Source organism: Peromyscus californicus, unplaced genomic scaffold (genome assembly GCF_007827085.1).
Source record: "Peromyscus californicus insignis strain IS unplaced genomic scaffold, ASM782708v3 Scaffold_15__1_contigs__length_86483966, whole genome shotgun sequence".
NCBI classification, from domain to species: domain Eukaryota; kingdom Metazoa; phylum Chordata; class Mammalia; order Rodentia; family Cricetidae; genus Peromyscus; species Peromyscus californicus.
The window spans coordinates 22392916-22409778 of NW_026294447.1; the positions used below are offsets into that span (position 1 = coordinate 22392916).

At 40.6% G+C, this 16863-nt stretch overlaps 1 protein-coding gene across 1 annotated transcript in view; it reads left to right on the forward strand.

Annotated features, from left to right (window-relative positions):
- Akap6 (A-kinase anchoring protein 6) overlaps window positions 1-16863 on the forward strand; it is a 441797-nt gene that overhangs the window by 304964 nt on the left and 119970 nt on the right. Inside the window, 1 exon segment of the mRNA XM_052738516.1 lies at window positions 13838-13958. Within this exon segment, the coding sequence (XP_052594476.1) occupies window positions 13838-13958 (121 nt within the window).

Below are 16863 nucleotides of genomic sequence, written 5' to 3' on the forward strand. Positions count from 1 at the left end.
ACTAACATCTCAGCATGCAGGAGAATGGGACAGGCAGACCGTGTCTGAGGGCATTCTGCGAAACAGCCAGATCCGGTCTCAAAACTCCCTGCACACACAGCAAAAACAAAACAAAAAGGCAAGCAATCCAAACAGTCATACCACCTCCTCTCCGAGGATTTGAACTGTACCCTCGACAGAATTTCATCATAAATCCTGCATTGTGAAAATTCCACACTGTATAAAACTTACAATGGAAAAATACAATAGTCCTAAGGAAATTTTATTCCACAAAGATGTTTCTGGCAAGAAACTGCAAAAAAAAAAATGGTGTATGATGGAGCATGCCTGTGAGTTCAGCTACTTGAGGACATTGAGACAGGAAGCTCACTGGAGCCAAAGACTCGAAGAGTAGTGCGACCCTGTATCCAAAAAGCAGAATGAAACCCTCAGAAACCCCAAATTCAATCATTAATTAGACCAACATTTGTAAGTGCCTTTTGTAGTCAAGCTCTGTGTAAAGTGGAGACTGGCAGGAGAAAGGGGGGTGGTATTTATACTTGGAAACTCATAGTTTAGTTTTAGGAACAGGCAGATCTATAACCTAAATGGTATGAAGTCTTCTAAGCATTGAGTTAGAAACATGTGAGCATTAGAGATGAACTTCTGCACAGCTGGAGTCCATTCTGTGTCCAGGAGAACTAGAGCAGGCCAGGGAAGACAGTAGAGAGGGCCCCGAAGGTGACAATTTCTCATTGTAACCTAAAAAGTGCTTACTGAACACCTACAAAGTCAGACGGTAGCTTAGTGTGTCATTAAGTCAGCATTTAGCTGTGCAGTAGGAGAGGGGAAACAGTGTAGTTGCGTTTTTTTTTTTTTTTTTTTTGTTGTTTGTTTGTATTTACTCTTTGGGGGGCCCGCCACCCAGCTCCCAAATAAATACATGGAGACTTATTCTTACTTATGAATGCCTGGCCTTAGCTTGGATTATTTCTTGCCAGCTTTTCTTAGATTATCCCATCTACCTTTTGCCTCTGGGCTTTTATCTTTCTTGATTCTATATATCCCTCTTTCCTTCTTACTCCATGGCTGGTTGGCTGGCCCCTAGCTTTCTCCTCCTCTTTTCCTTTTCTCGCTCCTCCCTCTTCTCTTCTCCTATTTATTCTCTCTGCCTGGAAACCCTGCCTATCCCTCTCTTGCCTTGCTATTGGCCGTTCAGCTCTTTATTAGACCATCAGGTGTTTTAGGCAGGCACAGTAACACAGCTTCACAGAGTTAAACAAATGCAACATAAAAGAATGCAGTACATCTTTGCATCACTAAACAAATATTCTACAGCATAAACAAATGTAATACATCTTAAAATAACATTCCACAACAAAGCAGGGTTTTTGAAACTGGTGAGATGGCTGCATGAGACACAGCAGTGTCCCTGCATCCAGGGCGGGTTTTCCCCTGAGTCTAATATGCTGCCTGGCATGTGCTTGGTACTCACACGGATAAGTCTGATGTGGAGCCAGCCAAGAGGGAAAAACGGTCTAGAGGATTGCCACCTGTTTTCTATTCCGGAAATCAGGGTAGAATGTTGAAAGAATGGGGGGAAAATGTTTGAGGAAGAGGTTAACTCTAGCTCCTAGATTTAATCACTGAATATATGGTCTGAGCCATGATCACCAGGGGAATCTTAAAACTAAAAGCATCCCCTTCCCCTACCTGCTTGCCCCACAGCTTAAAATTCTCATTCTCTAGGCAGGTTGGGGGCGGGGGATGATCAGGCCTAAAAGCTCATCACTTGCTGAAAGTCTGTGTCACTGGTTTTTAGAGTGTTCTCTCTGAGTCAGCAACATCAACTCCTCATATGAATACCCCTTCTGGGTTTCAGTCCATACCCATGAATTTGGAGAATTTGGGGAGTGGAGAGTACATCCATCCTAAGTGAACAAGCTTCCAAGAGTGATTTCTAGAAGTTTGGGAGGCACTGCTTTGGACAGTGGAGGTTCTCAGGTTAGGAATTAATGTAAAGTATGGTAAAAAAAGACTGAAGTCTGAAGATGTGATGAGGAAACAATCCTGAGAGGACTGTGGGATAAAGGGAACGAGGGGGGGAGGTACTCTGATACCCCAGTTACCCAAAGGACTTTGGTGCCAGTAAAGACAATATTTACTGAGTACCTCTTAAACAGAGGTCATGGAAAGCATTGGGGAAAAGAAGTCAATGAGATACAAAGAATTTTGACAGGCAGACATAACTCAACAGAAGATGGTAGGGCTTGGAAGTGACAAAAAGCATGTTTCCTCAAGGAAGTAGACTGTGAAATCAGCTAGGACAGTAAAGGAAGTCCCAGCATGACAAGTGACAGTATTCTAGAGTCTGGAGAGGTGGCTCAGTGGGACAGAGTACCTAGTCTGCAGGCACAAGGATATGAGTTTGAATCCACAGCCCTCATATCAAAACTGGCACCCCACATAAGCACTGGGGTGGGGGTGTGATCTCAGAGACAGGTGGCTCACTGAGAACTCACAGGCTAGCCAGACTAGCCAAAATAGTGAACTTCTGCTTCAATGAGCTACCCTGTCCAAGGCAACGTGGTAGAGAATGATGGAGGACACCACCACCTGAGATCCTACTCTGACTTCTACATGGGTGTACACAAGCATACACACTCATGTCCATGCACTACACACACACACACACACACACACACACACACACACACACACATACATACACACACATACACACACACACACACACATACACACACACACACACACACACACACACACACACACACACACATACACACACACACCCCATAAAACCAGGATTCTGAAAGAAGTATGAAGAATATATTAGTATGCAAAAAATTACACATAGGTTAGTTAAGAGGCCAAGAGTAATAACACATGCGTGCTGCCTGTAATCTTGAGTAGTTGGAAAGCTGAGGCATTGTGGATAATTATAACATTTTTTATTTCAATTAGATCCTTTCCTGATATATTACAAAACTTCTAAAATTAAGACTGCAAAATTGAGAATTCCAGGTAGTATCTTAGCTGACAGTAATTGAGGGCTATAGTTCACCATTATTTCCTTTCATTAAGCTAAAGCTCCTGTCTGCATAAGATCCACACGAGAGCAAGCTAGTTACCATTCCAGCATGCTCATGCCTATGCACACCCGTGTAGACACCAAATGGCTATTGAGGAGAGAGGAGCTACTGAGACCCCACAACTGGTCGAGATTGCCTGTTGATAGCTGCTGGGGGAAAGAGAATCACTTTTCTTTCCTGGTGTGGCTGCTAATAAGCTGTCTATGCCTCTGGGAATAACCCCATACCCATGCACGTATGGGCAGTACTAACTGGACTCAATGGGTTATTAAAAAACGATTGTTATCAGAGAGCCTCTGTCTAGCAACTGGTGGAAACCGATGCAGATATCCACACCAAACATTAGCCCGAGCTCAGGGAATCCTGCTGAAGAGAGGGAGGAAGAATTATAGGATCCAGAGGGGTCAAGGACATCACAAGAAAACCCACAGAAACAACCAACCTGGCTCATAGGAACTCACAGAGTCTGAACCAACAACCAGGAAGCCTGCACGGGACTGACCTAGGCCCTCTGCGCATATGTGACAGTTGTGTAGCTTGGTCTACTTGTGTGACTCCTTACAATGGGAGTGGGGGCTGTCCCTCAGTCTTTGGCTGGCTCTTGGGAACCTATTGCTCATACTGGATTGCTTTGCCCAGCCTTAATACAAGGGGAGGTGCTTAGTCTTACTGCAAATTGATATGCTATGCTTTGTTGATACTCTGGGAGGCCTACCCTTTCCTAAATAGAAAAGGTGGATGAGTGGACGGAGTGGATGGAGTGGATGGTGTGGGGGGGGGGAGTGGAAAGGAGGTGGAGGAGGGGATAGGAGGAGAGGAGGGAGGGGAAAATGCAGTCGGAATGTAAAATAAATAAATTAATTAAATTAAACTAATTTTTTTAAATAAAAAGGAGGACATGAAGTTAGGAGGGAGGTGTGTCAGGGTGGTGAGGTTAAATTGGAGGGAAGCGGTGGAGGGCAGATATAATTAAGATAGAGCATATACCTGGATTTTAAAATCTGTACATTCTTATCCATGATATTAGACATACTTTGAATACTTCTAACTGCACAGATAATATTTATCTTAGTTCGTAACCTGGTGGATGTTCGTCAATGAGAACATGCACCAGGTTACGAACTAAGACTCGAATTTCAGGGCCACCATGCTCCTTTGTGGCCACCCAACCTTGATTAAGACATTGAACCTCTCCAAGATTCAACATGGGAATAGAAAATGGGAATCGTTATCCTAGACTACTCAGGCAAATTTCTGCAGCAAGAAAATGTGACAATTTATAAGAAAATACAAAAAATATAAGTGAAAAAAATCAGTAAATGAAATATTTATTATGTAAATATTACATTTCTGGGAGTAGCATGAGATACTAGGAATGCAAAAATGCACATAAGATTTCATCTCCATAGTCTGGAGGGGGAGACAGGGAGACAAAGAGAAAAAGAGCCACTGATATAGATACAACATTAGAAATCATAATTCCAGTATTATGGGACTATTGAGACTGACTAATGCAGTCTGACTTGAAAGGTTAAGAGAGACCTAGGAGAGAAAGGAACACTTGCATTACCTGAAAAGATGTGTACAGTGTAGTAAATGGGAGAATGGTGAGGAGGGGTTGGGGGCGTCCTGCAGCTGTTAGACAGGAAGTACACAGAGGGTGTCCACTGAAGAGTCTCTATATCATTTGATGTTGAAGAAATGCACAGAGATGTTCCCAACTCTGCTAGCTTGGGCCAGGAGGGGTTCCCAGGGGAGATTTTAGAAGATGTCTCATTATCTTTGTGCAAGGCTTCCTGCCTCCGGAGGAAATTGAACAATGCTTGTTGGAAACTGGGGAGATGTAGCTAAAGGTTATATTTTATATTGAAGAAAATAGAAATGTCATTTCCTCAACATACAAGATTTTAGCACAAAATTTCTTCCCAACCATACATGAGTTATTCCTGCACAATGGCTTGAACGAAATGACAAAAGACTAAAAAGTGTGACAGGAAAGACGAGGACAAGACACGCCTCCTGATTAGTGTGAAAAACACATACAAAAACACACAAACAACACCCCCAAAGAGAACTGATATTGACAAGTGAGAAGAAATGAATCACTACTTAAAATATTGCTTGATTAAAGACCAGGTTTGTCTCTCTAAATTAATTAAGCAATAAGATACGCTGAGTGACTTTAAACACCTGAGAAGAGACGTAATCACCCCGACTTTCCTGGCTTTCAGTGCTGCAGGTGATTTCCTGGGTTTCTATTGAGCAACAGGCCACACGTTTCTATCCAATGGAATGCAATTGCGCTCATCCCCGCCTACCCCCCAACACACACCAAAGAGCATTTTGAATTTCTGCTCAATGAGTGTTCTTGGACCCTGCTTACATCAAATATTCTCTATGGGTTTCCTACCAGTCATAGAAATGAAGTACTGGCTCTTAACATGCACAGTACTGAAATTATCCTTACAAATAAGCTGAATAGTAGACATCCTCAAGAAACCATCCATCTTTCCTGCATTCCTACTTCTTCTGATTCTTCCTCTGTCCCATATAGTAAGTGGCCAGCTGATTCAGATCCCTTGGCCTCCTTCTAGGGTGAGTAAAGGAATTATCAAAACGCAACATTTAGTTAAAAAAATAGCCAGGCTCAGTGTTGTGTATTCCGAGTTACCCAAGAGAATAAAGCAGTAAGATCATTGGAGCCCAGGAGATTACTAAAATAGGCCCATACCAGGGTCCAACAAATCAGAGAAGGTTGTAATTTACTTTACAGGGAGGTATGACTTCAAAGTTAACAGTACGGTCAACTAATAAAGATTTATGTATATTGTTTCTGTTTACAGTTCAGGGTGCTGGAGATGGTTAAAAAACAAACAAACAAAACGAACAGATTTTCACAAGGCACCTAGGATAAACCTCATCAAACACATTGTAGTGTGCAGAGCAGAACTATTTCAAAGTAACTCCTATTGATCATTCTCCCATCTTCTTCCCCAAAGACATGCTACATTGCAAAATTACTGATAATAAGGCAAAAAAGCTTCATTAAAATAACTTAGGCAAAAATAAAATAATGGTAAAAAAATTTAGAATTTTTTATATAACGTATATAATATATAACGTATCTTCAAGAATGGCTGTGATTTGGCACTAGGAGTTCCGTCCTCCAAAGAAAAGAATAAAATTTCACTTCATTATCAACCCATAGTCTTATAAATAATATATATCATTTTGAAGAAATGTCTTAGTCATTAAGACTGGACAGAAAGTTCTCCTTGTTATTTGAATGGGAAATGTATTTGACATGCTTTTTGAATACTTGGTACCCAGTTGATGGCACTGTTTTGGGAAGTTGAAGAAACTTTGGGACCTAGAGACCTGGTAAGCCAAGGTGGGTCACTGAAGATGGGCCTCATATTCACCTATGACTCTGTACTGATTCTCTGGTTTCTGGACCAGTGTCCATGTGAGAAATTCCACTCCACATCCCCACTGCCATGGAGTCAATCCTCCATGCTTTCTCTTGCTGTGACAGAGTGAAATTCTCTGAACCAATGGGTGAAAACGAATCCTTTCTCTCTTAAGTCACAGCAATGAGATAGTACCTAACAGACTTTCCTATGGGTTTGTTTGTTTAGAGTGCAGGAATCAAATCCAAGTCCTTGTGCATACCACAGAAGTGCTCTATCATTGGAAACACCCCATTCCTCTCCTACTGTCCCTTAAGCAAAAGAAAGGGGTCTGTGTTGTCCTAACTCTCAGTGTTTGGATGCAAGCTGCACAATCATATCTGAGGCTAACCCAGTAAGGGTAGTTGATAAGTAACCAAAAGCCTGAGAATAGCATGCTTTGAACAGGGTCAGCCTCCATGGAGACAAAGTCCTCTTTTGCTACCAGACTTTGAGATTGGGCAGCAGAGAATTATTTTCACGTTAACTCGGGTCATAACTCAAAGGTAAATATTTCCTATAAAGCACTTGGAAATGAGTGATACCTGAAGTATGGTGGCTGTTTTTTTACTAAGGGGTGAGCTCCCGAAGCCACACCAGCATGTGAGTAACCTCACATGAAACCTCATCAGTGCATACAACAGTGGAAGGCTCATTTCTAGACAACAGCCAGAGCCTCTTGCTCTGTCTTTGGAAGTATAGTTTTTTCCTTTGTTCTCCCAAATTTCACTCTAAAATTCTTTAGGAAGTTTCTTAGTTCAATAGCTTATCAAAAAGGTTGGTCAAGAGTTTGATTTCCTTACAGCCCTACAGAATCCTGTAAAGGATAAAAAGGACACTCAGAAATCTATGTGGGCATTTCTAAATATAGGGATTATGTCTGTTATTTCAATGATAGGTGCTTGTGGACAGGTGGTCTATGAGAAACAAAGACCAATTATTAACAAGTTTCTTATCTTGATTTTACTTTTCTTAGATATTTTCATGTCTGTGTGTGTATATATATTTGTGTTAATTTGTGTTATATATAAAACACATATACACAGATATATATGTGTATATATAATATACACATAGATAGATAGATAGATAGATAGATAGATAGATAGATAGATAGATAGACAGACAGAATTACTTCTGGAAAGAACTTCACATTCTTTTTATTTATTAATGGCAAAGTCAGGCTTCTTGTCTCCTGAGGAGGCTGCTCATGAATTTTCATTCGAAATAGTAAATTAGTGTCCATATTTTAATACGTTTAGAGTGAAAAGGGATTCTATATGCAACTGTACCTAACCATGTTCCACGCCTGGAAAGCTAAATTTTATTCTTTAATGATATTGTGATTGGGCTACATGCCACTGTTATATCCCTCTTTCACGCTTACACTCTGCATGGAGTTGATACTAGTGGGAGATTCCAGGCTATTATTAATATTAAATTATATTTTTGTAAGATTTTCTTACTGATTCTTTTTGTGTCTTTACAAAAAAAAAAAACCAGGAGCAAATTTCCCTGCTCAAATAATGTGAACAGTGAATACTTACTGAATATTTGGGGAAAGAATCAATATGCTAAAGAAGCTAGGAAACTTGGGTCATTTACTAAAACTTTTAGTATAGGCAGATGGGTTTTTAGATGTTTGTTAGTATGAATGAGCCATTAAAAAGGTATATGTATGAAATACATATATATGTACATATAATACTCAGCTTAAGGTAGAAAAGCAATGGACAGTTTAGCATTTTCTTCTCTTCAACCTATAATCTCTAATTTGATGACTTCTTAATTTGGTTGTCTGTTTTAATCAAAATTCCACTGTGGGCCAAGATGGGACCTCATATATTCACACACACCTCCCATTGATTTCACTTGGGTGAAACTTTATCGTTTAAGCAAAGTTTAAGTTGAAATGTTGAGTTAATGATGCCCACTTTAAATACCAAAGGCTGAATGCATTTGTGTATTAAACACTTAGCTAGTCAAACAGAATTCCCACTAGGATTCAAGAGAAGAGTCATTTCTTAGAACCATGTTAGCCTCACAAATACATACATACATACATGCATACATACATACATACATACATAAATACACACACACACACACACACACACACACACACACACACACACACACACACACACATATATATATATATATATATATATATATATATATATATATATATATATATATATATACGGCCATTCTACCTGCAGGAAAAAAAGAAAAATTAAAAAAATCAACTTGATAGAATTTCAATTTTTGATTAAAAATGTCTTGGAATCTTTTTTGACATTAGAATGGGCAGAGTAGGATGATGAGCAAGATTCTGGGAAATCATTCTGACAGGCAGCTGTCGTTATTAAATCCAAACTTAGGAAGAAATACTGAAGAAATATTTGTACGTTTCTCAACAGACTTGCCTCTTCTCTCTGTTTACCTCTGTTGGTGTTCGGTTCTGTAATTGTCATTGTCACTGTTCTACTGCTGTGAAGAGACACCATGACCAAGCCAACTTCTATAAAAAAAGAAAACATTTAATTGGTGCTTGGCTTATCGTTCAGAGGTCCAGTCCATTGTCATCATGGCTGGAAGCATGGCAGGCATGGTGCTGGAGAAGTAGTTGAGAGGTACATTCTGATCTGCAGGCAGAAAGAGAGAGGGGGAGACTGGGCTTGGCATGGGCTTTTGAAACTTCAAAGCCCACTCCCAGTGACATATTTCCTCTAACAAGGCCACACCCCAGAATCCTTTCAAATAGTGCCACTCCCTGGTGACTATGCATTCAAATACATGAGCCTATGGAGGCCATTCTTACTCACACCACCACATTTACCATCAACTGAACGCATTCCTGATTCTACATTTGTCTAACAAAAACTAACTTTGAGTTAGACTTTTTGTTTCCACAATTAAACTTTTAAACTGCTTAAAATGGAAATATTGTACTTAGAGCAGAATGTTCAACTCTTAAGCCCTGGGGATGAGACAAGGATGGTGCCCTTGCCTAGTACACATGACTACACACCCAGTAAGGTCCTCAGCACTGCAAAACAAACACAACTATTTTCTCTTTTATTGTGAACCAATTTAACATAAGTATATGACAATACAAAGAAAGAATGTGTAAAGGAATACTGTTAGGTGATGTGTTTGCTTTGCTGTGCTTACATAGGGCATAATTGAGCTTTTTTTTTTTATAACATTTTTAGAGAGAACATAGCATGTTCGTAGAATAGAAGGAAGGTATACTTTAAGATTATTTAGGAATCCAGGAAAGGAGATTAGCTGGGAAATAGCTCAGTTCATTCAGTGCTCGCTGCAGAAGATTGAGTATCTGAAGTCAGTCCCCGGACACCAAATCAAAAGGCAAGTGTGGGCTGCACACACTTGTCTCCAGTGTGGACTAAGAACTCAATGCCTCATCCAACAGCAGCAGACAGCTTGTGCTGAGGTCCTTGGTAAGAACACAAATAGGAAGGAAGAGCTCGGCAGGTCTAGTAAAAGCCAGTCTATTCATTAATAATTCTCATGTTCATAAATTTCCTTTAACTTTCCCATAGAAAAGCAGATGAAAGGAATAGGAAGGTAGCTCATCAGTGGAGCATTAATATATGTGATCAGTTTAAATAAACAAATGTATCCTTAAAAACACTGGAAAAAAAAAGAAAAGACTAACCCACTAACTCCCTACAAAGTTCAAATTAAAACTACCTTGAGATTTCATTTTACCTCAATCAGAATGGCTCATATTAAGAAAACTCTCCCATGGTCTCTGCTTCAGTTTCTGCCTCCAGCTTCTGTCCTGACTTCCCTTCATGATGGACTGTAATTTGTAAGTAGAAATAAACACCCTCCACCCTGGCAAGTTGCTTTTGGATGTGATGTTTGTCACTGCCTCAGTTTGGGTTTTTTATTGCTGTAATGAGACACCTTGACCACTGCAACTCTTATAAATGAAAACATTTAGTTGGGGTGGTGGCTTACAGGTCAGAGATTTAGTCCATTATCATCATGGCAGGAAGCATGGGAGTGTGCAGGCAGATGTGGTGCTGGAGCTGAGAGTGCTACATCTTGACTCAGAGGCAACAGGAAGTCGACTGACAGTGACACCAAGTGAAGCTTGAGTAAAGAGACCTCAAAGCCCCACTTCACAGTGACACACTTCCTCCCAAAAGACCACACCTACTCCAACAAGGCCACACCTACTCCAACAAGACCACACCTACTCCAACAAGACCACACCCACTCCAACAAGACCACACCTACTCCAACAAGGCCATACCTCCTAATAGTGCCACTCCCTTTAGGGCCCATTTTCTTTCAAACCACCACAATCACAGCAACCAAAAACAAACTGGAACACCTTAGAGAATAAGAGAAAGGTGCATTTTAAGATCAGCTTTGAAGCTTTAAATAGATGATAGCCTCCTTAATGTATTCATTCTTCTTAGGGAGTGATGTCTTAGTTGATGCTCAGGTTTTCAGATCTCCCATTCTCCATTTTTTCTCTCCAAGATGACAGCTGAGCAAATAGAAGTTTGCATGACTTTGTGATTCTTGAATGCAATGGCTAAACATAGGGTTTTGGTACAGGCTGGCTAGATCGTCTCAGGCAAGTTGCACCTTGAGGACAGCTGTGTTTGTTGTACTTCTTGTTATCTCTTGGCTTGTTCATGCCCTAGTAGAATTCTGGCTGACTAAGCCACATCTCAGCCCTTAGAGGTCCTACCAAATTTCAAAGAGGCCAGGCATCACATGCCCATGCTGGACCCCCCACCTGCCTGTCCTTAGGTTCACTGTGCCTTTGTTACCATGGTAACACCTCTGCCCAGCTTAGCCATTGAACTTTCAGAAATCTTGGAGTCAGTTCTTGGAGAAGATTAGGTAACAGAGTGTTAACAGGAGCCCTAATCAAAACTAGCTCCCCCCCCAGACCCACACATCTCCTCATCTCCCCCTACATTCTCCCACGCCCCTACCTTTCTCTCATCCTTCCATTTTCATTTTGGTCCTGCTTATTGTAAGTGTACCACAGAAGACAATCTCCTCTATAGTGCCTAGCAGGAGATGAAGCTGAGGATTATGGGTGTTCTGCCTCCATCAGCCTTCCTCACATGCTTCCTCTCTAGGATTTGGGCTGAAAGAAAAGGGGGAATACATTAGAGTATCTATCCATCCCTCCTGTCTTGACTTGGTTCAGGTTCTCCAAGCCCACTTAAATGAAGAACTGATCATTTATTTCTTTACTTGGTTCAGGTTCTTCCAGCCCACTTATAAATGAAGAGCTGATTATTTATTTATTTCTCCTTTTGGTTTTAATCCTCCTCCATATCCTACTCTCCAAATTTTGTGGTTGCATTTCACTTTTCCCCAATTTTTAATTGGGAAAGGGTAGCCATAATTTCAGATGTCTTTTTAAGTGACCACACAAGCAAATACTTGATAGAAAAAAATGTCCCTGAAGTGAGTAAATCCACCAACACAGTGAATCAGATCAGACCGAATTAATAATTCCAGGTTTAATCTGAGCAGAACCTTCTCAGGTGGTCCCCAGAAGTAGGAGAAGCCAAGAGGGGGAACTGCAAGGGGAAGGCTTTTGCCTCAGGGTGGAGAGGGTTGTGGGGGGGAGAAGCCGCTGCTTGGTGGGTTTTCTCAGGGGTGAGGTTTGGAGAGGGCAGCTCCAGGAGAGATCTCCAACAGTATTTAGTAGTAGTTATTATTCACAGACTAACTCTGAAATCTTGATGGCTTTTTTAGCCTCCTATAGTGGTTGGTTTGATGTTGAGTGGGAATACTAACTCACATTTCACGGGTATACTGGAAACCTCTTGCTATTCAGAGTGTGGACAACACTGGGTTGATGCAGACTTGCATCCTCCTCCCCAAGCAGGAGTTAGTACCTTCATTTTCGTAGACTCCTCAGCTGTGCCCATGTCTTCAAAGCAATGCTGTAGGCCACTGTAGACTGGCTGAAGTTTCTGTCTGCAGCAGCTTGACGTATCACCAACGTCTAGTGAACACTTACCAATCAGTTTCACAATCAAGAACCTTTGCAGTGATGTAAAAACAATTAAAGCAAAATAGGCAGTTCCAGATTTAGTTTTCCCATGGCCAGACCCACTGTAAACTTGTTTGACATACCTATTAAGTATATGGTATGCATTTTCTTGAAAAGCCATCTGACAGAGACAGGAATATAGTAATAAAATACCCCACTGACTAAGCCACATTCATAGCCGAGGTCACTACTCCATGAGCACTTACGGGGAATTTACCCCCATTGAGTTTGACAAAATTGTAGTATTGCTCTTAAGGGTGGTTTGGAGGTGGGAGGACAAAGTCATAGTTTTCATTCTATACTTCCATTTTCTGATCACAGTGTTTTAGAAGAATCTGGGCTTTACTTATTCACCAGGCTTTCAATAGAGAATCACATTAATCCTGTTAAGCTCCTTATTCTAATGATTTATTTTGTTGAAAACCATAGTGATCCTCCTTTGAATTTTAATGATCGCTGGCTATTCAAAGATTCATTGTTTTGACTTCCTGTCCTTACCTTTGTTTCCTGCATGTCTGTGGGGAGCACCTGTCTAGTACTGGATCTGCCACTGGTTCTCACTGGCTTACCAGAATCACTCAAGCCTATCTCTGAGTGTTAAGCTGCAATGCTAGCTACTCATCCATGACCATAAATGTAGGATACATGTTTGCAGAGATAGGCAGATAGACAGCAGAGGGACAGATGAATGATTGAGTCATTTCCCAGTGAAAATAATAATTTTGATTTGTTAGCATATGTTATCATTGCTGAAAAATCTAGATAATATTTTTATGAATAAGCTTATTGAGGAGTAACGTCTGGGAAATTTAAGTGAGAAAGCAATTCAGATTTTGAAAGTGCTGTCTTGACCCCAAATCTGGGACTATGAAAACTTCAGCAAGTCACTGACCCTCCATTTCTCAGTCCGTGAAGTAATGGTGCTTCTTTTCAAGGACATAGTCCTAGTCTCTTTGTTTAGAAAGGGTTAGTCAATGGTAATCACAATGGTGTGGCTTGGAGTGAGTACAGGAATTACATGTTGTGCTTTCAAAATCTAGGAAGTGGCTGTGTCACAGCCTTAAGTTCCTTCTTTGCCCTCTGTGTAACCGTACAGAGGGTTTTTCCTTCTCTTTGTACAGATATTCACCTAGGAACATCATGGGTTTTCAAGAATATATTATTCTAATAGGAGATTTTAACAACTACACTGTATTTATGCATAATACATTTTTGTGCCTTATCTTCAGGCTTCTGGACTTTGATTCAGAATATCAGGAGCTCTGGGATTGGCTGATTGACATGGAGTCCCTCGTGATGGACAGCCACGACCTGATGATGTCAGAGGAACAGCAGCAGCATCTCTACAAGGTTAGAGCTACCCTTCCCTGCTTTTACTGTGCTGGGAAGATCTGATTAGCCTGACAAGTCTCTCTCTCAGGATATCTTTGTGTTCATTGTATGTATCATGGTGTCTATTAGAATTCCCTTCCCTGTCCCCAAACTCATTTCTATCCCTAGTGTGCTGACAGGCTGCACCGACATCATAATTGCAAGAAAGTTCCCTTTATCACATTCCGTTTGGTGTAATTCCAAAGAAGGACAGAGCTTTATCTTCAAGATGAATAGCAATAAATGAAACTGCATTAATAAGAATGACTGAAACAAAACCCAGGATAGACGATGGGCTGGTAACACTTCATAGTGTGTGTCTTGATTGGAGCACTCAGGTGGATTTGATCCACCCCTTTAGATCTTCCCAGAAGAAAGAAATTTGCCTTGATTTTGTCTTGTTGTTACCAAAGTGCAGGGCTCATGCAATCTAAGGTATGTGAGCGATGCATAGAGCAGACTTTGTCATTAAGTCTGTGCATTTTCAGGTGGTTTAAGAATGCTTGCTTGGAATTCATATTGATTTCAGGCAATCCAGCTGATAACTATCTATATTACTTCCATGTCTGCTAGTTCCCTCCTTAACCTAGAGTGTTTTACCAATTCTATTTCAACAGTCTTAAGAAGTCCTTACAAAACAATCATGTGATTTTTACTAGGGAAAAAAATGACTGCAAGATTCAGAGTCCCCGAAAGAGCTGTGGGGGAGAAAGAGGGCCGCTCGACTGATATATCAGCTGCAGTAAATCTTCCTCATTTAAGCCATTTTTATTGGAGTAATTCTGACAGTTGTCATCCTTGAATTGCTTTGAGCATATGGCATATTTCAAAGAGCAGATTGTGAATCATAAAAAATAAAATTAATAACTAACCACAGAATCAGCAACAGCAAAATGACAAGAAACAACTACCCTCTAGCTTTTTAAAAATTCTTAGAGAATGAGAAGTACACTCAAGGTCAAATAAAAGTTATCTTCTTCAATTTTACCATTTTCGATAAACTTTCTTTAATAAAGTATTTTAACTTCTGCCTCCTCTAAGGAGAGAGACATATACTTTTACAGTATCTGATTGACATTAATTATTGTCCCTTGGGAATCATCTTAGTTAAGAAAAGATATAGGCTCCCTAGGGACTCAGTGAATGGGGACATTTTACTCTCTGAAGAATTCTGTCCAGCACTGATGTTGTTCGGTGACTTTTCTGTTTCCTGTAAGAATAGCTGTCTGCACTACCCCAAATATTTTCTGACATAACATTGTTTGAGTAACAGTTTCCAACTCATGTAACTAAAGCTAGGCTATTTCACATTTCATGACAGGATCAGAAATTGCATCTGAAAAATGCTCACAAATCTATTATTAATTTAGTGCTAGAAAAATATTGTATTTCTAAACCAGTATCTCAGAACTTATTGCAGTCATATTGCCAAGTAACATTGCTTTTCTTCTTGATGCATTTTGTATTTTGCATATAAGCCACTGTTTTTCTGGAACATTGCTATTCTTTGTCAAAATCACAGCCATATAATTTACATCACAATTAATAGGAAGTCATTGAATGAAGAAAGCCGTTGTCTTTTTCTTGCGGTTTCCTCGTAAGTGCTTCGCCTGAGAGTTCCCACTCTGGCACACTGAGGGTGATTATTCTACCCACTCGGGGCTTCTGGGTTAGAGTATTTTTCCAAACATTTCCCATACTGTGCTGTTTTCATCTGTGACTCATCCTGTTACTGTGCTTCTGCTTTTAGGTGTTCAACATAGACCAATATTCTCTTGCATTTGATTTGTTAAAAAAAAATTACATCACCAAGAAACCAAGGGAAAATTCTACAGGTCTGGAAGGGTCTTGGTGTGAGCCCCAAATAGGTGGAGAGGTCTGGAAACTTCCAAAGCAATCCTGAGGATATGGTGTTAGGAATCCTGTAGAAGTGTGGCTTTTAGATTAGAAAAACTTACTGAGAATTAGTTTGAGGTCTTGCCCAAGAATCCCTAGGGCTTCCTGGGTCAGGTCAGCATTTTCAATATTCCATTCCTCTGTTCTAATCTGCTTTTTCGGGAATCCACTAAACTGATGACTTATTAGAGGGGAACTTGTAGCCTATCGATCAAAGACAGTCCTGGAGGAGCGGGGCTCTTTAATTGTTCTGCAGGTCTTCTGAGGCTTTCAAATGCCGTGAAACCACCTTGATCATCTTCAATTTCACATTAGTTTCTACCACCCCTGCTTATCAATGCTTTATCAAAATTCTTACTAAAAGCACCACTGATGTTTGGGGATAAAGGACATTTGGAGTTTATGGGACCATGCCTCCCACCAGAGAGTGTTTACTATTTTTACTCCTGAGCCTGTGAGAATGTAAGATGATCTAAACCTACTTCAGAGAGTTCCTAACCTATCTTATTTAACCTATCTTCATTTCTTTTTTTACATTTTTTACGTGTGTGTGTGTGTGTGTGTGTGTGTGTGTGTGTGTGTGTGTGTGTGTGTGTGTTTACATGTACCTGTGGAGGTCAGAGGACAATTTATGGGAGTTGGTTCTTACCTTCTACCAGGTGGGAGCCAAGGATCAAACTCATGACCTCAGGCTTGGCACCAAGTATCTCCACCTGCTGAGAGCTATTTTGCTGGTCCTTTTCATTTATTGAAAATGTTAACATCAGGAGAAATGCCTTGCACTTATCACACACACACACACACACACACACACACACACACACACACACACACACACACACACAGTGGGAGCCCATAAAGGTTTCCTAGTGAGATCTGAGCTTGCTTCACCCAGCAGGGCTGCATTAGGGGATAGTTTGACCATGTACACGGTCACCAGGTGTCTGGGATGGTCTGCACTTGGCTGTGCTGGGGGAGATCTTTTGCT